Source organism: Micromys minutus (assembly GCF_963924665.1).
Source record: "Micromys minutus genome assembly, chromosome: 21".
Taxonomy (NCBI): Eukaryota; Metazoa; Chordata; class Mammalia; order Rodentia; family Muridae; genus Micromys; species Micromys minutus.
Genome location: NC_137956.1, coordinates 37,930,237 through 37,956,597, shown reverse-complemented (window position 1 = coordinate 37,956,597; position 26,361 = coordinate 37,930,237). Strand labels below are relative to the sequence as shown.

At 36.8% G+C, this 26,361-nt stretch overlaps 1 protein-coding gene across 1 annotated transcript in view; it reads left to right on the top strand.

The window, feature by feature from the left end:
• The window catches only part of DOCK3 (dedicator of cytokinesis 3), a 331,413-nt gene that overhangs the window by 106,813 nt on the left and 198,239 nt on the right, over nt 1–26,361 (top strand). Inside the window, exons 5-6 of the mRNA XM_080933917.1 lie at nt 6,146–6,242; nt 25,763–25,911. Coding sequence (XP_080790043.1) covers nt 6,146–6,242; nt 25,763–25,911 — 246 coding nt within the window. The remainder of the gene's footprint in view (nt 1–6,145; nt 6,243–25,762; nt 25,912–26,361) is intronic.

Genomic DNA, 26,361 nt, shown 5'->3' with positions numbered 1-26,361 from the left:
TTGGGGGCTGCCAGTGGTACCAGCAGGGGTACAGGGCTGGCACTGATAGCAGCTAAAAATTGTGAAAAGGAAAAGAGGGAAGCAAATTCTGTCATCCACTGAGTGGATGAAGCCAGACAAGCTCCAGCAACTTGATACACATACATACATACATACATACATACATACATACATACATACATACATACTACATACGTACGTACACACACACAGAGACACAGACACACATACACACACATCTTTACACATTGGATGGATGGAGTAAAGCTCCAACCAACTTTACACACACACACACACACACACACACACACACACACACACACACACACATTTAGTGGATGGAACCAACTCAAATGACTTCAACAAGTTTTTTTTTTTCCTCTCTTAACCTTTTTATACCACCTAATTCAAAGTTCTTTATATAAGAAAAGGAATACCTCATATAGCCACAAGTTGCACATTTTCTGAAATAATCACCACAAAAATATAATCTTCAAAAACAGATTAAGATCTTTACACAGACGGAAATTACAACTGCATTATTGTGTATCCTTCTTATGAAACTCATACTCAACTAAACGTATCTTTTTCTCAATAAATTCATTGGAACTTCAAAGCAATAATTCTTTTGTCATTGTTTAATAAGAGTTTAAGCAAGCTAGTCTCTTGACAATTTGTATTTACCAAGAAACAGATCATCATCTTTCTCAGGTCTTAGTTTGTTCAGCTAAACTGGCCAATCTACTTTATACTCTTATACTCATAATAGAATTATTTAGTCTTTTTCATAACCCTGTTTTTCATGGTGCACAGAGAAACCTATGGCCACATCCCTAGATCACAAGATCCAGGAACTCAGACCTAACCTAGGATGAATGATCATTAACTTGTCCCAAGCCCATTTTTCTCTTCTAATTACAATTATGTGCTTGTAACACATTAAAACTGTATTCCTTTTCTAACTTCTGCAGTCTTCACTACAAGGGAGGGGGCACATTCTATTCTTAATTCTATCTAACTTTGTTCTAACTTAAACCATCTTCTTTAACTTTCTATCAATTACCTTAACTTCATAAAACTACTTAAATTAAATCAGGAATTCTGTGAAATCATTAATTCATCTAAACAATATTATTTTATGAAAGTTTATTTTTATATTGATCTGCAGGAAAATTGCCTGAAAGAGCTGCCATCTCCAGGACGCTTACCTGCCCAGTGAAGCTCATCTTGCATGGTGTCTCCCAACTTCATACATTTTTTGATGCAGTGAGGCATAAAATTACATAAACATCCTGGGCCTGTGATTTCCTCATCTGTGCCCACCTGAAGATTTGTTTACTGTATTTCTTTTTGGAATGCTGCTCACTGCCATTTGTTAAAGCAAAACCACATGACCCCAAAGCCCCAGTATAATGTCTCTGGATAGCAAAGAAAAACGATAAGGGTTAGGGATAGTCTATACGGCAGGAAATGGATCATGTTTATAATTCCAGCTCTCAGGAGGTTAAAGCAAGAAGGTCATAGCAGTTCTTTGAGGCCATCTTAGGCCACATGTTTTCTGCTATAGGCTGGAGTATAGTGTGAGACCTGTTCAAACCAAACAAGCCTTTCCTTCTTTGTTTCTCTTCAGTCCTTTTCTTTTTTGAAACTGGCCAAGCTTAGTATGATTTTCTTGATCTCTGAAGGGCCCTTCCCTTCTGCCATGCAGTTGCTTGCTTTCCTCCACTGTAAATTATACATGTGATGAAAGGGTTATAGTTTTTCATTGCCAAATTTTCATTTCTCATTAACTCAAAATTTTTTTTGTTAAACCTTTGGTTTCAGTTTAATAATTTGGTATGTTTTGGGGTGGTTTTTTATTGTTATATATCATTGAACTTGGTTTATGTAATAATGTGTAAGATAGGGGTTGTTTTGATTTGTATTTCCCTAGTGACTAAGAATGGGGAACATTTTCAAAAGTGATTGTCAGTCATTAGGGATTCCTCTTTCAGAAAATTCTGTTTAGTTCTGGAGCCCATTTTAAATTGGGTTATTTAGTTTGTTGATGTCTAATTTCTTGGTTCTTTCTATATTTTAAGTATCAGCCCTCTCTTGGATGTAGGGTTGGTGAAGATCTTTTCTCATTTTGTAGGCTGCTGTTTTGTTCTTTTGGTGATGTCCTTGACCTTACAGAAGCTTTTAATTAAGTTTAATGAGGTCCCATTTACTAATTTGGTGTTCTATTCAGGAAGTCTTCTACTCTGCCTATGTATTAAAAGCTATTTCCTACTTCCTTCTCTATCAGATTTAGTGCATCTGGTTTTATGTTGAGGTCTTTGATCCACTTGGACTTGAATTTTGTTAAGGGTGATAAATATGGATTTATTTATATTCTTCTACATGCAAAGATCCAGTTAGACCAGCACCATATATTGAAGATTCTTTTGTCCTCATTGTGTAGTTCTGACTTCTTTGTCAAAAATCAAGTGTCTGTAGGTGTATGGGTTTATTTTTGGGTCTTCAATTTATTTTCATTGATCAACCTGTATGTTTCTATATCAATACCATAAAGTTTTTATTACTATTGCTCTGTATCACAGCTTGAGGTCAGGGATAGTGATACTACCAGAAGTTCTTTTACTGTTCAAGATTTCTTTAGCTATTCTGGGGTTTTTGTTTTTTCATATGAAGTTGTGTATTCTTTCAAGGACAGTAAAGAATTTTGGTGGTGATTGCATTGAATCTATAAATTGCTTTTGGTAAGATGGCCATTTTCACTATGTTGATTCTACCAATCAATGAGCATGGGAGATCTTTCAATCTTCTTAGGTTCTTTTTTACTTTCTTTCTTCAGAGACTTGAAGTTCTTGTCATACAGGTTTTTTCATTTTCTTGGTTAGAGTTACACCAAGATATTTTATATTATTTGTGGCTATCGTGAAGGTTATTGTTTTCCCAATTTCTTTCTCAGCCTAATTATCAGTTGTATAAAGAAGGGCTACTAACTATTTTTTAAGTTATTTTGTATTTAGCCACTTTGCTGAAGGTGTAGGAGTTCTCTGGTTTTTGGGGTTGCTTACATATAATACAGTCACATCATCTGCAAATAGTGATGCTTTGACTTTTTCAATTTGTATCTCCTTGATCTCCTTTAGTTGTCTCACTGTTCTAGGTAAAACTTCAGGTACTATAAATAGGGAGGGAATGGGCAGGCAGCCTTGTTTTGTTCTTGCTTTCAGTGGAATTAAAAAAAAAATTCCTCTTGGTTTCAGTCCTTTTCCCCTACCCAATACTAGATTGTGTTCCTCTCCCCGCCCCCATTCCCTTTTCTTCCCAAGTTCTTCCCTCTCTCCTCCCTTGTGGTTGCTTTCTTCTCTGTCCCAAGTGGGACTGAGGCATTCTCAACTCGGGGCCCTTCAGCTTGTTGACCTTTTTGAGTTTTGTGGACTGTAAGCCCTGAGGGCCAGCAGAAAGAATGGAAACAGGGGACCCTGGGAGATAGGATGTTGGGAGGATCTCCAGAATGTACCAGAGACCTGGGAGGGATGGAAATGGAGAAGAGCCTGAGCAAAAGAAGGTCCAGGGAAAGACCCAAAAGAAGATCCAGCTCAAGGGAGGCCCCAAGGCTTGATACCATTACTGAGGCTATGGGGGGGGGGGTGTCACCAAAAGGGACCTATCATGAGTGCCCTTTGAAAGACCCAACAAGAAGCTGAAAGAGTCAGATGCTCTTTGCTCCCAACCAACTGAAGCTGCTGACCCCTGTGGTTGAATTAGGAAAAAGCTGGTGGAAGCTGAGGAAGAAGAACCTGTAAGAGGACCAGCAGTCTTAATTAACCTGGACCCCTGAGATCTCTCAGACACTGGATCACCAACCAGGCAGCATACACCAGCTAATATGAGTCCCCCACCATATCTACAGCAGAGGACTTTCAGGTCTGGGTTCAGTCAGAGAAGATGCACTTAACCTTCAACAGACTGGAGGCCCCAGGGAGTTTAGAGGTCTGGCAGGATGGGTGGGGTGGGGACAGCCTTGTGGAGGTGGTAGGGTCGTGAGGAGGTCTGGGATGTGGAACAGTAGAAGGATAGACTGGAGGGGAATAAAATCTTGAGTGTTTAAAAAAAAGTTTCTTTTGGTTTAATTTGATGTTGGCTATCGGATTGCCATATACTGCCTTTATTGTGTTTAGGTATAGGCCCTGTGACACTGACCTCTCCAAATTCTTTATAATGAAGAGGTATTGAATTATTTTTTTTTCCATTTACTAATTCTTTAGTATGAAATTTGACATGTTTTTATAGTTTTATTAGTGTGTAACTATATAATTAATATGCCTATCACCTTACATACTTAAATTATTTGTATGCAGTTAGAAAATAGAATACTTAATTTTTTTAACCAAAGTTGAATTTTATAAGGTATTATTGTCAATTTTAACAACCATGTAGCCATTAGGTCTCTGGAGTTTATTCATTAATAACTGAAAATATACTCTGTGAATTTTTTTATTTTCTTCATTTTTGGTAAACCAACTTTGTATCCTGTTTCTGTTAATTTGATTTTAAGATTCTGTAGTCATATATCTGTATATCTTATAGAACTTAGTTACATTTTTATGCATATTGAAGACCAAACTCGGGGCCATGGATAACTAATTCCTTTACTGCTGCACCACACTCCCAGGCCCCAAATTTCTTACTTGTTTATGGTCCTCTCTCATTTTATTGACCTGCTTGTTTTGTTTCCTTCCTCCCTCCCTTCCTTCCTTCCCTCCTTCCTTCGTTCTAGGTCTGGTTTTTTTTTTTTTAATTATTAAAGTCAGAAATAAAACAGACTCTTTTCTTATTGCCTAAATATATCTATATAGAATTCACAGGTATACTTGATGCTTGACTTATTTAGGTCTTCTCTAAAGTACTGAATAAACACAGTATTGTTAAGGTACATTTCCTGCAGAAGACTGTTTGGGACCTAATCTCTATTTAAGATCATTTGTTCAAAAACACATCATGTGGTTTTGAGCTTTAATCATTTATGGTATAGCTTGCTACAACCTTTAATTGGGTTCATATAATCTCTGTGGTCCTTTGGCTTTAGATATAGCAAGATGTTTCTTTGTTTAATAAGAAAAATGCCCTGGATCTAGCAGGATATAAATCTGATGGCAAGTTACTCATATGAATGGGCTTTCTCCCCTTTCACCCCTGTCTTTCATGGCACCATGAATCACCCTCACAACAGCCCAGCCAGCCCTGCTTGTCAGTTCGTTTTCAATTGTAGTTAATTGTCATTTTGGAATTGGTTATTAGCATCTTATTTTAATACTTCATTTGTGTCATTTTAACTTTCTTGTGTGTTCCTTGGAGCTTTCTATTTCTGTCTTCCCATTTGAATGTAAAGTCACCAACTCCAGTCTTACCTACCTGGTTTCAGGAGAATACCATCACCAAACAGTATACTGGGAACTGTGAATTTATTCAGATCTTTATGTCTAGGTTATAAACTACTTGGCATTCCAGAAAACGTTAAAGGTACAAGTGATTCTAAAAATGTATCTAAAGAAAGGAGAATAGAAGGAAATCCAGCCACCCAAGGAAGGGAGGGAGGTAGGGAGGGAGGGAAGGAGAGAGAAGGAGTGAGAGGGAGAGAGGGGAGGAAGGAAGGAGGAAATAGAAATAGAACTAACGGGCTTTATTTGACAAAAGTTGACCAGAGGGAGAGAACAAGGGAAGAAAAAAATGGTGGGTAATCAATATGATAAAAACTGTATAATAAACCTATGTGAAAATAAAAAAATAAAATAAAAATGTATCTAAGCAAGACTTTTACAATGCTCTGTTTCTGTTTTTTAGAGGAAACAAATGTGATACTTTAAGAATATGCTAAAAATAACAAAACAAAACAAACCCAAATGTTTTCTAGGTTGTTTTTCTAAAAGCAATAGGAAATTGCTTTTAGGAAAATAAACCAAATATTTTTACATTAATTTAGCCCAATTACACCATTTTATACTATCACTGTACAAAGTTGTCTGAACAGTTATCTGTGTTTCTCTTTATGTTTTCATGACTTTAATATTTGTGCTTAGAGCATTGAAAAATGGAACAAGTGACATATAAGATTTTATTAAAGATAATGTGGCTGCTGTGATTTTGGTTCTAGGCAGTATGAAACCGTGGTTCCACTGGAAGATTCTATTGTGACTGAAGTTACAACAACTCTACAAGAATGGGCCAGTCTGTGGAAACAACTATATGTGGTAAGTAGTTAATTACAGTTTAATAGAACAGTAAAGTTCTGCTGTACCAAGAGAAAGAAACTCCGCCTTGCTTCCAATTCTCCAGTTTGAAATTTTAAAATACTCAGTCCTTCTTAGAAAAAAAAAGTGTATAGCACCCTCTCAGAGTGTGGTACACCTGGACCTTAAATCATTAATAATTCAAGAGCTAAAAAGATAGCCTTGTGGCAATTTTTGGTCTTCAAAGCTCATTATGTTTAATCTATACACACCAAGAAAACTCTGACTGTTTCCATGTTCTGTTCTGTTCTACATGTACTTCATGCTTATGGAAACTAGTAAGATTTCAATGCATGCTATCAAACCTCTAAAAGAATTAAGTACTGGCAAAAATTTATTCATATAGTGTTATGCCAAAATGCTTTTAAAAATCTGTACATGTATCTCTTTTTTAAATAAAGTTGTAAGAAAAAAAGAAATTTTTAAAATATTGTCAGTTTCTAAATGAATGTTCTGCTTATCATTGAAATAGTTGAAATCATTGAGTTTTTTAACCTGACAGAACACATTTTTAATATATTAATGCATATGGCACATTTATTCTGACCTGATGATTAAAATGTAAGTTCCATAACTAGGAATCTTAGCTGTCTTATAAGTTGCATGTCAGTATATGCTTTTATAAACAGGTGTTTACTGAATGAATAAAATACTTAAGATTTCATTAACTTTATTGTTATCATCTTAATAGTGTTTTAGGTCAATCAATTAATGGTTTCTTACAACCATTCCACTAAAATAACATATACTCTATAACACTGTCACTCTGGCAGTTAATTGAAAAGTTATTAGAAATGTGTGTTAGTTACTTGTCATCTCTGTGATAAGGCAAAGAAAGAAGGAAGGAAAGAAAGAAAGAAGGAAGGAAAGAAAGAAAGAAGGAAGGAAAGAAAGAAGGAAGATTTATCCTGGGTTGTGACTTTAGCACTTCCAGTTCATGGTCCTCTTTGCTTTATTGCTTCTGGGCCTGAGCATAACAATGCCTCCTTACAGAAATAATATAGTGGAAGAAAATGGCAGATTGCAGGCAAAAAGAAACAGATTGGAAGGTGCCAAAACAAGATATATCTTCCAAAAGTGCTCCTCCATCGAATTACTTCTTCAGTCTTTTCCTAAGTCTACTTTATGAATTCATCAGACAATAACCTATTAATTGGATCAGAGCTTATCAGTATCCTCTTACCTCTCAATAAATGGATCCACCAGCAATGAACCAGACATTAAGTAACTTGGCCAATAAAGAGAAACAATAATAAAACCCTTTAGAAACAGAGAAGAAAATGATAAAATATACAAATAATTATATACTAAAAATGGGTAACAGAATTTGAATTCTGAGCAAGATGAGCTAAATACAACCCATTTTAGGTTTGAATTCTAGGCAAGATAATAGTGTAAGCACATTAGTCTTTAGCATTGTTTTGGCTGTACTAATTGTCATTTCTACCAGTTACGTTTATATTAACCTTTTCTCCAGATCCTTGCTAGTATTTTGTTGTCACTGTTTGCTGATAATAGCATTGTAACAGAATTCTGGACAGAAGCAATAAACCATATACCAAAAGATTCCAGCCGATAGAGTAAAAGGGGAAGGGACTTGCTAGGGGCAGTAAAAGTGTAATTCCCAATAACAACTTGACAGTAGATAGTAAAACCTGTTTCACTGTGTGAACCACCCTGGCAAATGAAAAGATAGAACTACAGAGTAGAATAAATTTCATCACACATCCCTAAAAAGAGGTGTATTTAAAATATATAAAGCTGCATGGTATTGTCACAAAGACAGGCAGATAGATCAGTGGAATAGAATTGAAGACCCAGAAATGAACCCACACACCTATGGTCACTTGATCTTTGACAAAGGAGCTAAAAACATTCAATGGAAAAAGGATAGCCTCTTCAACAAATGGTGTTGGTTCAACTGGCAGTCAGCATGCAAAAGAATGCAAATTGATCCTTTTTTATCTCCTTGTACAAAGTTTAAGTCCAAGTGGATCAAAGACCTCCACATAAAACCAGGTACACTGAAATTAATAGAACAGAAACTGAGGAATAGCTTAGAATACATAGGCACAGGAAAATTTCCTGAACAGAATTTATGCTCTAGGATCAAGAATCGACAAATGGGGCCTCATGAAATGTTGTAGTAAATATTAAGAAAATATAAAAGTGGTTTATTTCTTTATTGGCCCTGAGGTCTCACTCCTCAGGCCTGGTTTTAGTTCAGAGCCGCAAACATCTATGGCGACCGGTCCAAGCCACCACCACGGCCCAACTTGTTTATGGAACTCCCTTCCCTGACGATTTTCTACCACCTGTTCTCTGCCTCTGTCCCAGGGTGTTTCTGTATACCAAAATCACACATAAATACAAGTCTACAGTCCGATAGTTTTTCATACAGGTTTATATTTTCAACTCTCAATCCACAAACCCTCTACAAAACAAGATTGCCTCAAGTAGACAAAGATACAAACTGCCCTTCTATATGAGATACTAGACCTATAAAATCCTTAATGTTCATAGATATTTAACACCAATCAATATCACCTGGGTCTAGCTGGTCCTTGGGAACCTCCATCTTGCCACGACCTCTTCTCGTCCTCTCTGACCTCCTCAGACCTCTTAGCCCTCTCCACCTCCCTTGGCCTGCCAAGTCACTGGTTTTCCTTTATTTTACTAAATAAAATGGGAAGGTTCAGTTGGAGTCTAGGCAGGCCCTTCTTGGGGAAGTGGAATTAACATTAAAATACAAACAGCTTCAGGACAATCTACAATGAAATTGTAAAGTTTCTGTAAGGCAAAGGACACTGTCAAAAGGACAAAATATCAACCAACAGATTGTGAAAAGATCTTTACCAATCCTACATCTGCTAGAGGGCTAGTATCCAATATATACAAAGAACTCAAGAAGTTAGAATCTAGAGAATCACATAATCCTCTTAAAAATAAGGTTCAGAGCTAAACAAAGAATTCTCAACTGAGGAATATCGAATGACTGAGAAGCACCTAAAACAATGGTCAACATTCCTAGTCATCAGGGAGATGCAAATCAAAACAATCCTGAGATACCACCTCACATCAGTCAGAATGACTAAGATCAAAACTTCAGGTGACAGCAGATGCTAGCGAGAATGTGGAGAAAGAGGAACACTCCTTGACTGTTGGTAGGGTTTTAAGCTGGTACAACCACTCTGGAAATCAGCCTGGCAGTTCCTCAGCATATAGTACTACCTAAGGACCCAGCTATACCACTCCTTGGCATATACCCAAAAGAAACTCCAACATCTAACAAGGACACATGTTCTACTATGTTCATAGCAGCCTTATTTATAATAGCCAAAAGGTGGAAAGAACCCAGCTATCCTTCAACAGAGGAATGGATACAGAAATTGTTGTACATTTACACAATGGAGTATTACTCAGCTATTAAAAAAATGGCTTCATGAAAGTCCTAGGCAAATGGATGGAACTTGAAGATATCATCCTGAGTGAGGTAACCCAATCACAAAAGAACACTTACGGTATGTACTCACTGATAGCGGATACTAGCCCCAAAAGCTTGGAATACCCAAGAAACAACTCACAGAACTTATAAAGCTCAAAGAGAAGGAAGGCCAGAAGGTGAATGCCTCAGTCTTTCTTAGAGGGAAGAACAAAACACTCATGGGAGACAATACTGGTACAAATAGAGGAGCAGGGATTAGAGAAAAGATCATCCAGAGACTGCCTCACCTGGGGAACCATCCCATATGCAGCCACCAAACCCAAACACTATTGCTGATGCCAAGTAGTGCTTACTGGCAGAAATTTGATATGGATGCTTCCTCAGAGGCTCTGCCAGAACCATACTGATACAGAGGAGGATGCTTCCAGCTAACCATTAGACTGAACACAGGGACCCCAATGAAGGAGCTAGAGAAAGGACTGATGGAGCTGAAAGGGTATGCAACCCCATGTGTAAAACAAAATTATCAACTAACCAAACCCACAACAGCTCCCAGGAACTAAAACATTACCCAATGAGTTTTTATGGAGAGACCCATGGTTCCAGGTGCATATGCAGCAGAGGACATCATTCTCTGGCATCAAAGAGGGGAGAGGACTTTGATCCAGTGAAGGCTCTTTTTCCCAGTGTAGGGGAATGCTAAGGAGTTGAGTTGGGAGAGTGAAGTTGTGAGAAGGAGCACCTTCATGGAGGCAATGGGAGAGGGTATGAGATTGGTGAAAAGGGGATTACACCTGAAATGTAAAGACAAAGAGTATCCAATAAAAAAAAAGAAAAAATACATATTGCATTCTCTAAGCTGAAAAATACTGAAATTATTCAATTATCCAATGAACAAAAAAACTAGCAGAAACTTTTCAGAAGTGCACATAGATAGCCAGTAATTTCATGAATATTTTTCTTCTCATTAATAATTAAAATAATGCAAAGCAAGGCTGTAGTAGAATGTAGTAAAATATGCACCTATTTGAAAAAATGAAATAAAGAACACTGCTAATACCAAGTCATGGTAGAGATGTAGATCAGGTTCTCTTCTGTATTGCTGATGAAAATGTAGAATAGTACAGCTATTTGGAAAACTTGTATTGTCTTGTAAAATCAACAAGGATTTAATATGGCATCCAGCTTTGTGTACTTACCCTAGAGAAGTAAAAACTTAACATAAGAACTAATTTATGTATGTCCATAAAACCTTTTTAAAGCATAAAACTGGTAAAACACCAAATATTTTACAATGAGAAATAAATGTTCTGTCTTAGCTATACTGATAATCAGTCACAATTGCGTTGTTTTAGGAAAAAGGAGAAAGATAACTTTGTTATTTTAAATCATCTTAGAGCTTTTGTTTGTCTTTTTTGATTTATACAGTAGAAAATGAAAGAAAAAAAAAACCAAGAAAGCAATTAGTTAATGGAACTTTCCAGCAATCTGGATTGATCTCAGAGGTATCATTTTGCATAAGAGTTGTAAGAAAACAGTTGAATATACTCTGATTCTGCTTATATAACATCCTCAGAATGAGGAAATCTAGTAGTTAATTGGGTTTGAGGTGTGACAATATGCTGAGGTCATACAAGGTATAATCAATGGATAAATTATGTTTATAGAATTCTTTATTCTTTATTTACTAACATATATGATAACTACTGGCAGAGCAGTTCTATCACTTGAGAAGGTTTTATGTATATAGAAATAAATGAACATGATAAAATGGGTTTCATTAAGATAAGGTTATTTGCATAATATGACATATAAGAATATAATATGATTTATAAAAGAAAAACCTCATCTCTCTGAGACATCAAACCACAATCTCCCTGTTTGGCATGCTTATTTTTATATAATGATTATTTAAGAGCTTTCATTTGTAGAAAATACATGATTATGTTTTTATGTCAAAATAAGTTTGTCAGCCAGGTGTGGTGACATACACCTTTAATCCCAGCACTCTGTAGGCAGAGGCAGGAAGATCTCAAAGTTTTAGGCCAGCCTGATCTACAGAGCAAGTGCCAGGACAGCCAATAGTATAGGCAACACCCCCTCTCAAGAAAACCCCAAACAAAACACAAGAGTGTCCAATTTTAAGCAGGTATTTATGTTCCAAATAATATATTTTTTAAACTATGAGCTCCAATATTTGGGAGGCAGAACAGAGGAAGGGCTATCTCTGAGTTCCAGGCCAGCCTGGTCTCCATTGTGGTTCCAGGACAGCTAGAGCTACATAGTGAAACGTTGTCTTGAATAAAACTAACAAACACATGAAAAATATAAGCTCATTCGAAACCACAAACAAAGGTTATCTTTCTCCTGTTTCCTAAAACAATCTGATTATTGCTGATCATGAATATTGCTAGACCAAGGCATTTATTTCCCAGAATTGCTTTTATTCTTAATTTTATAGACACACCGTAGACCATACTAGGCTTTGAAGCTACTCCTATTACCTTTTCTATTCAAGATATGCCAAGAAACTAAAGTATTCTGTCTATTGCTAAATTAGTTCACTGAAATCTATGGTATAAAAAATTTAATAAATGTAGATTTATGTAATATTCATATAGTTTATATAATTTTTTTCTGATTTACAACATTTAACCCTTTATTGAATTGTTTGTTTATAGATATGTGTTATATTTAGTTAGGGTATTGTTATCTATCCCAGGCTTTCCTGTAACTTACTGAGTAGCACTGCTTGGTCCTTAACTTCTGATTCTCTTGCCTCAGTCTCATAAGTGCTGGGATATAGGAACAATTTTTGTGTCATTTATTTCAACATGATCTTCTCATGGGGACTACTATCTATATAAGCTACAGTTCAGAGTTTCTGAGGTGAGAATTTTAAATTTCTACAAATGGACAATTGGAATGATATTGAGTGAGTCTAGCCCCACTCTGACACCTTGATTTTTCAACTCATGTATTTTGACTGTGGAGCAAAGTGTAATGTCATGATCACTCAATGAGCAGTTAGTCTATAGTCATAATCCCATTTGAGTCAATAAATAGTGATGCTGGAAAAATGATTGCCAAAGAAGACAAATCTATGTAATATATTCCTGTTCAGTAAGGTTGGATCTGTACTCCTCACCCTAAAAACTCCAATTTAATCTACCTCTTACAACAATCCCAAGAGAAATAATGTCATACCAATGTCAATCAAGTGCTGGTTTTTACTGTTGGTTGATTCAGTATTCATCATTAGCATTAGCCATACAACCTTCAATAAGGAGAAATCAGTGTTGTTGAGACTGGGCAGCTTCTGTTCCTGCCAACCCTGGCCATCTTGCTGTGGGCCTATTGAGCAAGGCTATTAGTAGGACAGCTAAAAGAAAAAGATTATTCATTTTCCCAGTTAATGTGAAAATATCCTGGTAGGACTTAGAATCTCTTTAGGTTAATGTTCAAGTCAAGTTATATAGATCCATATTCTTTTTATCCCATATTTTCTTTACTGATCTTCATTTGTCTTCCTGTAAGTCTTACTGCCCAGCAACACTTTTAGAAGTTCTCATGATTCAGTGTCTATATGTATTTATCATTCATATTAAATACAGTGAATAACCCAAATATATCGCTCAAAATTCTGTTCACCATGAGGGTATTTCTCATCATTCTTCTGTACACTGCTTCTTCAGGTGATCTGTAATATGCTTCAACATTTTCATTTTGGGTTGGCATAAACATACTGTGGAGACCCCATCTGTTTGTTTGTGACAGGCTTTAGTATTTTTCTTTTTCAGTTAACTGGCCACAAGGAACATTTAAGGAAGCCACAGACATGGATTGAGGGAGAGGAAGCAGTGAAACAGATTTTGGTATCAAGGAGTCTGACTCACTTATTTTTCCAACCTACTTAGGTTGTCTGGACCTGGCCAAGCTTGGTCTCTATATGATGACATGGTAGTTATTTTCAAGGCCAACCTATTGTACTGAACAGTAGCTCAGTAGCTAACCCACCAGCTCATATACTTAGGACTCCTTTCTGGATCTCCAGAATGTTCTGGGCTCTTTATCACATATGGGATTTTTTTTTTTCTTTTGAGACATAGTCTCTGTATAGTCCGGGTAGTCCTAGTATTCTCTTTATAGACCAGGCTGGCCTCACACTCAAGAGAACTATCTTATCTCTCTGCCTCCCAAGGGCTGGGATTAAAGGTATATGCCACTGTACCCAGCTCCAGCACTACTCTGAAGAGTAAAACATTATCTTTGAACTAACTACAACCTGTGAATAGGCCCACCATTAAAATACAGCAATAACCAGTTTAAAGAGGGGAGGGAGTAAAATTGCAAAGATGGCTTGGCTTTGTCCTAAGGCATCAGTTTCTAAGCATAGGAATGGAAAGGAAATAAGGAGAGCAGGGCTAGTGATTAGAATTAGAGGAAAGGATGAAAGGAGAGAAGGAAGAGAAAAAGAAAAAGGGAAAGTACAAAGAAGGGAAGAATAGTAAGATAAAGGGAATAAAGAAGTAGGCAGCTCCAGGTAAATGTGGAATAAAGGAAAAAAGGTAGAGAAGTGCAGTCAAACCTAAGACAAACCTGTGCTTAGAAGGCTGAGGGAAGGGTATCCCCCAATCAAGAACCATCTGTGTACTTTAGAAAGTCCCACAAATGGGGGACAGGACTAAGTTTATCCTGTAAATTAAAATTACATACTAAATAATGGGAGTATAGAAGCAAAGGAAATAGTTTTAGTAAGGAGTATAGAGTTCCTGACATATTCTCAGGGGCTAGCCTTGTTTGTATGTGATCTCTGGGTTATGTTCCTGCTTCTGTGCTGTTCTTTGCTGAGGTGAGGTACATGTGCTGTTCTGCCTTTGTACAGCCCAGTGTGTGGGCAGGCTGAGTGCTGGTCTTGTCTCTAAACAGTCATCATCTGGGTGGCTTGTAGATGTGGTGCCTTTCTTTGTACGTCCCATTCCAAACTATGGCCTAGGTTAGATTTGCACTTTGCAGAACACACTACAAATTTCTGATTAAGTTTTTTCTTTCTATGTAGAGAACTGTAGATCAAGTCTCACTTGTTTTTGCCCATCACACCTGTTCTGGGTTTCCAGAGTGAGCTTTGAAGTTAAATTTCTGTGTCTCTACAACTACCTGGTTGCTGACTCAGCAGGCAGAGGTCGTTTAAAAATAGCTTTATTTCACTTAGCAGGCTGAATGCTAAGAAGAGGATTTTCCCAGCACCTTCTCTCCCTCTGCCATGCCTCTGACAGCTTTTCAGTCACTCCTGCTCTTCTTCCCTCTTTGAATTATGTATCACTGAAAGTACAATGTGAATTTTCTGAGGCTCCAACTTTCTCAAAAGTAGTAGTTCTGATCCTCTGCAACTGCACTCTCCTTGGTCCTGGGAGGAGAGCATTTTCTAATTAGGGTTAAGGTTTTTGGAATGAGTTTGGATGCTTTTGTTCTGTTTTCTATGGTTCCCTATTTTGTTTTCCTGATGTCACCCACCATATAGGTTGGTTGTTCTCTAGCTGTCCTTGTGTATTTCCCGGACACTGTTGCAGAAGGCTGCCGTACATCATCTTCATGTTTGTGTTTTTAAAAAAAAATTCTGGACTCCACATGAGAAGAAGCATGCAATATTTTTATCTTTTGTAATGTAGCCTATAGTTCGATCTAGTTTTCTGATGTTTGTTTGTTTATTTTACATATTTGGGTGCTTTGTTTACATGTACTTTTGTACACCGTAACAGCATTGGATACCATTATAGACAGTGGTAAGCTGCCATGTGTGTGCTGGAAGTTTAACTCCGGACCTCTGGAAGAGCAGCCAGTTCTCATAACTGCTGAGCCATCTCTCCAGCTGCCAAATAATCTTTAAAATTTTTTTTTGTTTTAATCTCCCCCCCCCAAGATGGTCTCTTTGTGTAACAGCCCTGGCTGTCCTGGAACATGCTTTGTAGACTAGGCTAGCCTCAAACTCACAGATATCCACCTGCCTCCATCTCTGAAGTTCTAGGATTAAAGGCATGCACCATCTTACTGGGTCTCCATCTGGTTTTCTGAAAATGCTATAATTCCATTCTCTCTGATGTATTATTAGAATGTCATTGTGTATGTGTACATATGTGTATATGTATCTATGCATCACATTTCTTCAGGTTTGTTCTTGGGAGTTCAATTGTTTCATATGTCTTATTTTGTTACAGATTGCTTCAAAATCATGTCATTATCATATATGAAGGGCCATGTTAAATAACATGTGGATATATACAGATGAGCTTTATATAATCATTTTTATAATCATTTATATCTCTTGTGCATTCTACAAAGAAGCTGAATTTACTAGAAATTAATTCATTAATCCTTTTGCTACCTCTAAGGAAGGTGACCATCTTCTATCCTTAGCAAGAGTGCTAGCATGCAGCTTTGCGCAGAGAAGTTTAATATTGTTCTTGTAGTCATTTGCACAGGTAGAAATAGGATTTTGTGTTTATGATCCTAATAACATGAACACTAGCTTGTACAGTCAATCCTAGATTAACTGGATCTAGATTCTTTAAAATATTTTAAATTACATTTTTAAAAATTTAGTGTATGTATGTATGTGTGTGTGTGTATGTATGTGTGTGTGTGTGTGTGTGTGTGTGTGCATGTATGCACTTCTCTTATCAGTGGGTACATGAGTGCCATTGTGTGTGTGTGGTGTGTGTGTGTGGAGGTTAGAGGACAATTTACAGGAGTTAGTTCTTTGCTTCTACTATGTGGGTCCTGGAAATCACACTCATTTTATCAGACCTGATTGCAAGGCCTCTTTAGGACATATAATCAAAATAAATAAATAAATAACCCCACCACATGATAAAGAAATCCTAATTATTTTTCATATTTCTTGAATGTACATGTTACTACAGATATTTACATTTACATATTATTAAGTTTGTTTGGGTTAGAAATTTATTTAATCTGTCTCTGTTTCTGTCTGTCTGTCTTTCTCTCTTGTATATTAGATTCTAGCCACAGTTTCCCCTTCCAATCCCTCTTCTCCCACTTTTCCAGATTCACTTCTCTTCCTTTTCTATAGAAAAGGGCAAACCTCCCAGGGATAATAACCAAATATAGCATATTATGTTGCAATAAGGCTAGGTGCATCTCTTCACATTAAGGCTTGACTAGGTAACCCAGTAGGAGAATAAGGTTCTAAAAACAAGCAAGAGTCAGAGATAGTCTTCTCTCACACTGTTCAATGTCCCAAAAGAACACCACACTATATAACCATAGCATATATGCAAAAGACTTGAACAGGTTAGTTGATTCTGTGAGTCATTTTCTTCCAGTGTCCTGGATCTCTCTGGCTCCTATTATCCTTCCTCCTCTCTCTTCTAGTGGATTCCTTGAGCTCCCCCTAATGTTTGGCTGGGAGTCTCTATATCTGTTCTGAACAGTTGGTGGTTGAAGGCTCTCTGATGACAGTTATGCTAGGCTCTGGTCTACAAGTATAGCAGAGTATCATTAGGAACATTTCATTAACTTCTAAAATGTTTTATAAAATTTATTTATTTATGTATCTGTTTGCTTGCTTGTTTGTTTGTTTTGCTTGACTTGTTTGGTTCTATTGTAGGTTTCTGGGCTACCCAGCCTGGCCCTCCAGGCAGTGTTAGTCATGAGCTCCCTCTTGGAGCATGGGTCTCAAGTTGGAAGAGTTGGTTGGCCACTCGCACAAGTTCTGTGCCACCTTTACCCCAATACATCTTGCAGACAGGACAGATTTGTAGGCCTAATGTTTTGTGGCTGCATCAATGTCCCAATTCCTCCAACTGGAAGCCTTTCCTGGCTATTGAAGATTTAAGCCCTGTATCCCCCATTTGCCACGAGTTTTTGCTAGGGTCACCCTTATAGATTCATGGAAATTTCCATTGCCCTCCTATTTCCATCCTCATCCACCCCCAATCCACCCCCAAAATATATTCTATTTCCCTTTCTTAGGGAAATCTATGCATTCCCCCTCTTGAGCCCTCTTTGTTACTTAGCTTCTCTGAGTCTATGGATTGTAGCATGATTCTCTTTTACTTTGCAGCTCACATATACATGAGTAGTACAATGTATGTCGTTCTGCATCTGCACTATTTCATTCAGGATTATTTTTTTTCTAAAATTTTATGATGCCATTCTTATAAACAACTGAGTAATATTCCACCGTGTAAATGCACCACATTTTCTTTATTAGTTTTTTGTTTGAGGGAAATTTAGGTTATCTTTAATTTCTGTTTATTATGAATGAAGCTGCTATGAATATAGTTGAACAACTGTCTTTATGGTAAGGTAGAACATCCTTTGGGTATATACCCAGGAGTGGTATAGCTAGTTCTTGAGGTAAATTGATTCCTAATTTTCTAAGAAACTGCCATATTGATTTCCAAAGTTGCTGTATAACTTTTTACTCCCACCATCAATGAAGGTGTGTTTCCTTTGCTTCACATTCTAATCAGCATGAGCTGTCACTTGTATTTTTGCTTTTAGCCATTCTGACAGGTATACAATGGAATCCCAGATTTTTTTCATTTGCCTTTCCCTGATAGCTAAAGCTGATGAACATTTAAAAAAAATGTTTTTTATACTGGCTCGTTGGAATAGCTATGTCATATCTAAAGGCCAACATGTCATAGCACTCCTCCCTATTCTCTAGCTCTTAGATTTGTTGTGCCTATTGTTCTATGATGATCCTTGAGCATTGAGGAAGGGGATTGGTATATATTTTCCATCTGTGGTTGAGTGCTCACAGTCAACTTATTCTTAGCACTTTGTCCTATACCCAAGTCTCTGTGTTAACTACTCCCCACTATAATTAGAAGTTTGTCTAATTAGGGTTGAAAACAGCACAAAATTTGTGTATATAAACATAAATATTTAGATTGGAGTTCCACAACATGCTCCTTTAATAAAATAACACCAGTAGGTTGTCTCTAGGTGCCTGTGGCTTCCTAGCTATGAGTTCTTACAAAGTTTGCAGGAATAGGCATTAAATTATCTCCTGTGGAGCAGACCTCAAATTTAATCAGGAAATCAGTTGGGCAATGTTCAGTCCTGGGTCAGACCATTGATGTTTTTCCTTCCTCTCCCCTAGTAGCCTGCATAGTATTTTTCAACACAATAAAAGCTAGCTAGCAGGGTGGGAATTTCCCATTGAGTTTAGTGTTGATTTCTTTATGTTCTTTGATGAAAATGTGCTGTGTTTTTAGCAAATAGGGTCTTACTATCTATTTATGATAAACAACCAAGAACAATAGCAATAGTCTGTGTTTGTCTGGCCAATAACTAATTGGGAGATAAAACTTGTGAGTGACACTGAAAGTTTCATTAAATAACTCATATCTTTTGGGATTTGTGGCATGTTAGCAAAAGAAAGAGGAAAATCTTATGACCATCTCAGATGTAAGAAAGCCAGGTAACAAAATTCAGTACCTCTAAGTTCAAGGTCGGTCTACAGAACAAATTCCAGGACAGCCAAAGTTATACAGTGAGAGTTGGAAAACAGAAACTTGTGATAATATAATAGAATAAGGGGGCCATATTCCAGCCCCAGTGAGCAGCTGAACTCAACAGCTTTGGCCATTTGACTTGGCTTTTTATAGTCAAGAAGAGAAGGGGAGACTATTGGGACAATTGATGCTGGTTAGCTGGGGGTAAGAAATTATTGGCGATTAAGAAGAGACCCATATAACTGAGGTAAAATCTGGGAAGTATTTTCTGAGAGCACAAAGAAACTGTTCTAGAGATAGCCAAGATTGTACCTGTGCTTTAGCTGGACTTAGTAATGTATAAGAATCAGCTAGTAGTACTAGTTTTGAAGGCATGAAGGGTTCATGGAGAGTAGCTGAGGCTTGGCACTGTGAGTAGCCAGGGAAGTCCATTGGTAAAGGTACAGCCTCAGTTGTAGATGATGGTCCAGAACTGAAGGGGTCATGCAAAGAAGTTGAGGCTTGGCACCCTGAAGAGAGCCTATTAGAGGCTATTGATGAAAACTAGTAGCAGTGGAAGACCCCAGTGTATTGGAGATGTCAGTACCATGGAAGGATCATGAAGAACAAGAGCAGCAGTGGAATGGAGTCAACCAGAGCCTGGAGTGCTACAGAAAACAGAGCTAGAAAAGTGACCCAAGCCTTTTGGAGGAACCCAGAAGATCATATGTGTATCCCAGACATAAGAACAAGAAGTTGTGAACATGGAATTGAGTTGGAGACCTCAAGATATTAAAGATGCCAGAGCCCTGAGGTGTCTGCTGAGGAAAACTGAACCAGCCAAGGAGAAAGAAGTTTTAGTCAACAAGGATTAAAAAGGAGCTGGAGATCTGAAGAGCTCTTTGACATCAGACATGGAGATGAGGAGTTTGGAGTTTGACCAGCCTGGTTTCCCGTCTTGCTTTAGAGGTTATAGTTAAGTGATTGAATCGATCTCAGAAGAGACTTTGAACTTAGGACTTTTAACATTGTGAGATTGATATAGACTCTGGGGGCTTTGGGAGTTGGAATAAGATGCTTAGGAATAAAGTCAGCTGGGAAAGTGAAAAATTTGTATACTGAAAGCCAAAACATTGCTGAAGGAAATGAAAGTACAACCAGAAGTAGAAAAATCCTGTTCCATGGTCCTTCATAGTTGGCTCCAGAATAAATGAACTCATGTCATGTTGGAAATGACAGCCATGCTTTTGCATCAGCATGTAGTTAAGTATAACAGTATGTGCTTTTCATGATAAGTTAAAATACTTTATTATTATTTATTATTATTATTAACTTTATAGTTTTACACCTTGTACTTCATCAGAATTTTGATAGCCTTTGAGTTCAAGTTTAGGAGTTTGTAAGTAACTATCTTTAAAAAAAAAAAAACAACTATCACTGGCTTGATTACCTTATTTAGAGCAGCACATACTTCAGAAGTAAAGGTTGGTTTCATCAGGAAGATGTAGAATATGGCAATATACAGTATATGATAGGTCTTAGAAACAGGTAAAAACGAGGAATTATATACACAAGCAGTTAAGATATAAAGGGACTGTAAGATGCAAACCAAGATTATGATTACCAGTTGGGTGTTAAAAAACATTATTGTTAGGTAGGAGTGCTTATATGTAAGTAAGATACACACGTAAGGGTTGGTTGATATTATTGCCCAGTGGGTTGCTGGTGGCCATGTTTAGAAGCTCATCTAGCAAAGTAGATGGGATTTTGAGGCCAGGTCCAGATCAGTGTCTCCTGAAGAGAGAACAAAATCAAAGACGTGATAACTACAATTGCTGATAGATTTATTATTTTTCTCCCTCCCTCTTTTCCCTTCCTTCCTCTAAATGAAAAGACCAAGGCATACCACAGAAGTTAGGGAACTCTTCTTGGGTTTCCTCGGTATGAGGTCCTGGTATGAAATGACTACTGCTGTATTTCTAGACAAGTGGATGTAAATATGTACCTTCTGCCGTTTTCTTTACTGCTACAGGGTGCCTGAGAACCCGTCAGGGGCTTGGTTGGCAGGGTAGCTGCTACAATTCCTGCTCCATATGTACTGTCTCCAATGTGAAAGCTATCTGTGGACAAATGCCATGCTGTAGTTAAGACACGAGCTTTCTCCAGGGCCCCTTTCTGCTGTGGAATGCATTTCATTCCTCATGTGAACTAGGAATGAGACATATAAGTTGTCTGGCTTTTGTGTTATTCTGACAGGGAGTTATTGTACTTAGATAGATTTGCTAGTTCCAATTATCAATATTTAATTTGGTAAGGAGTGAGGGCTGTGTTCACAGTCAACTTTGTGTCCTATCATAATTCATTTGGGGTGAGCAGTGGAAAATGGCCTTTCACAGTTGGGATTATTCAATTTTATCTTTTAAAACAGTCAAAGTTAAATGTAAATCTGAATTTTAAATTTAGAGACTAAGGACTTCTGGTCATTTAATTAAATTTGGGTCCTGGTGCCATTTCTTCCCACTCCTAATTCTATATTTACTTTTTTCTATTTCTTTTAGCTATTTCTTCAATGTTTTACATTTCAAACAGTATTCCCTTAATGGTTGCTTTTTCTAAACTTTAGGTATAACTTAACAACTTTTCCTATTGTAAAAGACAATAATTAAACTGAATGCTTATGCACCTACATTCCTTTCCTGCCTTGTGTCCAAAATCCCAAATTACCACCTTTTGAGTCAATAGTCAGTAGTTACAATGTCTGTGTAACTATTTTCATGAATTTTGTGTCACTCTTTTTTGAGTCACATTCAATTGTTATGCTGTGTGTAATTATGTTCATAGATAAGGAACTCTGGTTGTGCTTCCTTTCTTGTATTGCTTCTTTTCACAGTTACTGACTGCTTGATCTTATTTACTTCATTTTCTAAAATCTAACCTCTTAGCAGGAATTAAATCTCCATTGACTATGTTCAATACATTAGGTATTTAATAAATGTAATTTTTCTCAGTAATATTTTATGGAACCCTGCCACCTTCTACATTAATATGTCCTGAAAAATGTCCTTGTTTCTTTCCTAGGTCCCTTTGTCTCTTAGGCTAAACCACCTTTGCCTTAATTTTGGCTTATTTGTTCATTTGACAAAACACTTTATCAGTAGTTTTCTGAAAGAAAATCATGTAAAATAAAAATTAACATTTTTTATTTTAAAATGTATTAGCCTGCTCTGATCTGTGACTGATAGCTTTGATGAATATAGAATTGTTACAAATAAGATACAGAATTTTTGCTAGGTGTGGGTATATATACTTATACAAGCTAGTACACAGAAGGTTGAGGCAGGAGGATCAAGAGTTTGAGATCATTCAAGATTTAGCATCCAGTGAGACTGTCACACAGACACAACGACAGAAGCAGACCCTACAGACCTGTGCAAGACCTCAGCGTTTTCCATGTTCTGCCACTGCTGTCTGTCTGACCATGCCAGTTCTGTAGTTCTTTGTATTTATATGTCGTCTCCCCAAATGCTTATGGTTCATCACTTTGTCCTCAGTATTGTGAAATTTTACAAGTGTCCATCATTGTATTCATTTTTAAATTTTTGTTTTGTTTTATTGTTGGTTATGTTGACCACACATCTAGTTATTACAACATGGGAGCTCATTTCTCTACTTCTGGCGCATGTAGTTACAGGCCAGTTTAATTCAGTGGTTAGAGTGTTCAAGCTCTGGCTACATAGAACTTCCACTGAGTCAGTGACTTTAGGTTCTTATCTTGAACTCAAAGAATCAATTTCACCAATAAAAGGTAGGGTAAGATTTTAGGAAGGATGTTGTTATAGGCGAAAGCCAGCTAGCAGAGCACCTGCATAGCAAGGACCAAGTGTTAGAGAGAGGATACTACTGAGCTGAGTGTAGAAGATTGGAAGAGAAATTGACACCATGTCGATCACGTTAACAATGCTGCTTTCTAATTATATGATACATTTCATTCTTACTGTATTATAACACAAAAGACTAGAGCAAATTATTCTACCTTTGCATAGTTAATGAGAATGGATTTCTTACTCAATAAAAAGTATAGCAGTTATATTCCAGTTACCTATATAACAAACCACCAACAGCCTAGAAGCTTTAAACAACTGTTAACTGTTTCCATAGTTTCAGTTATTCAGTTTTCTCTTAAAGTTTTTAATTTTGTTGCACTCAGGTAGCTGTAGGGTGGGGGCAATAGGCGTCTAAAGATTTGGCAAGGCTAGGCATATGGTATTAAGAACTAGTTACTAGGACATCGACTTGTGGCTTCAACATGTAGCTTGTGCTTTTAAAAGACTGACTAGCTATTCATCTATTCATGCATGCTAGGAGACAGCAAGAAGTGGGCTAATTTGGGGCTCCCAACTGACTTAGTTCACTTCTGTCATGCTCTATTGCTCAGAGTGGTCTCAGGACCTGCCTAGATTCATGGAGAAAACCCACACTATCCCTTCCTGTAGGACTGTCAGTGTTATATTTTTATAGAAGAACATGGCAGGGGAGATATTATCATTTTTGGAAATTTTAATATGAAAAGTCCTTATTTAAAAACATAAATAATGTTTATAATATATATTAGTGTTTTCTTGCATAGACATTATGTGTATATATGTGTGTATATTACATGGGTGTATGTTTATATATGCATATATATGTAATTATACACATATATACTACACATATACTCTTAGTTTATTAAGGCTACTATATAAAAATTCTATAAACTGTAAAGAACAAAAGTTTATTTCTCATGGTTCTAGAATTTAAAAAGTCTAAGATGAAAACACTCACAGAGTTGTCATGGGAGAGCTCATTTCCACATAACTGACACCTTTTCACTACATCCTCACATTGAGTAGTAGTAAAACAAACTCCATGGACCAGCCTTCTACAAGGGCACTAATGCTCTTTGTGCTCTGCCCTCATGACTTTAATCATCTCTCCAAAGGTACTGCCTTTTAATACCATTTTAACATGTAAATTTGGTGTGACACAAACATTTAAGTTGTAGCACATGGGGTACAGAGATGGATCAGCTATAAAAAGCTCTGGCTGCTTTTTTGGAAGACTTACATTTGATTTGTAGAACCAGTATGGCAGATTACAACTGTCTGTAACTCCAATTTTCAGGATATGCAGTGCCCTCTTGAGTCTTCTGTGTGCACCAGGGTTGGATGTGGTACACAGACATACATTTAGGCAAAACATTAATACACATAAATTAAAAATAAATGCATCTTTAAAAAGAATATATCATAGTGAGTGTACACACACACACACACACACACATGCACATGTGTGCGCATGCGTGTGGTGCACTGATATCAGTATGTTTTCTTACCCTTAGACTAAAAAAAGAACCCCACTTTTAGTGTTTATAAATCTCAGAACTACCTTGAAGCTGAAACTATCTTTAATCCTCTATTTCAAGTCAGCATTCCCTGAAAAACTGGTTCATGTTTTCTAAAGTGTCAGTGTCCCTTTGTATCACTCTCAGCTGATGATCTTTCCTTTTCTCTGAGAATACTTTAGTCATTTCATTAAATTTCCAACTCTCTGTGTCATTACCTGTATTAAGGATTTTTCCTTTCTGGGACAATACAGGTGTGCCTTTTAGTCCATAAATTCAAGCAATTATGGAACAAAAGTACCTGGAAAAATTGTGTCTGTAGCATATGTTGATTATTAAAGCATTCTTTATAAATTGTTATACTCAAATTATCTTCAATAATCATATAAAATCATGTTTTCCTCTGAAAGAAACAGAATCCTAAGTATTCAAAAGTCAAGATTTCACTTCTTTGAATTAAGACTACAGTTCTTAAATTTATAATCTTAAGAACAGTTTTTGAAATATCAACTGGAGTACTTAGTTTTTTTAGTTGCAAGATAATAAACACTACAATGCCCTTAATTAAGTTCATTATAATGTTTCTACTTAACTTTTGTAATTGTAAGGATCTTTATTAAGCTGAAAGAAGTAGAAATCTCCCTCTCTAGGGACATACACTGTTTAAAAGAAGCTAATTAGAAAGCTAGATGAGGCCTAGAAACCAAGAAAGAAATCTCACTCTAGAGATTAGCTTTATATGAAACCTTAGCTGCTTCAAAATAGGGCAGTTAATTATCTTCTTTTAACTTGACTATCTCTCCTGATGAAGCTAGAGGTGTTGCCAGATGGTTGAACTCTTTGCTGTTAGGGACATTATTACTTCCGTTGTGAAATCAGCTTTGGGCTCCTGTGTAAGTTACTTTTCTGATTAAGCTTAATAACTTTGATTTACCTGAGATAAGTGGTCCAGGATTGGGTAGAGGGTGCTTTTTGATGATGCAGATTAGTTATACTGCCTTGTTAGATATCAATGTATACAATTTTTTGAAAGTAGGAAGTGCCTTTTAGTTTCTAAGTATTCCTCTTCTTACATTACCTTTACAGTTCAGGGAAATGAGCACTTTCCATAGTTTAACTATTTTTCTTTCTCTTTTCATTCCCTTTCCATATCCCTTTTATATTTCACCCACACCAAAATACCTTTCAGAAACACAAAGTAGATCTTTTCTACAAACTACGCCATGTGATGAATGAACTTATTGACCTTCGAAGGCAGCTACTGTCTGGTCACCTGACACAGGATCAGGTGCGGGAGGTTAAGCGGCACATCACCGTGCGCCTGGATTGGGGTAATGAGTAAGTATGACTATTACCTGGGCATCTCTTAGTTTCTTTGTAACTTAGTCCTCATAAAATTTAAACTTGATCTACGTTTCTCTTTAATGATTATATACATAATCATTAAATATATATATACTAAAAACTGTATCTTCCATACAGTTTTGCTAGGCATCATTTTTTTTTCTAACTATCAATGGTTCTACTCTGAAGTTTTCTTAGCCTTTGTTTTTATTTCTGGGAAGAACTAAGGAATTGGACTGGGTTATCCTCTGAGCTGTTTTCCAGGAAATCAGATTTCTTTATTTTAAACCTCACTAATTACAGTATACTTAAAAAAAATTGTGGTGCTTTAGAAAAAGGGAAGTCAGTACAGGGAAGATGGCTTATTGGGTAAAGGTATTTGCTACCGAACCTTTCCAACTGATTTTGATCTCCAGATTTTACAAGATGGAAGAGAAACTTATT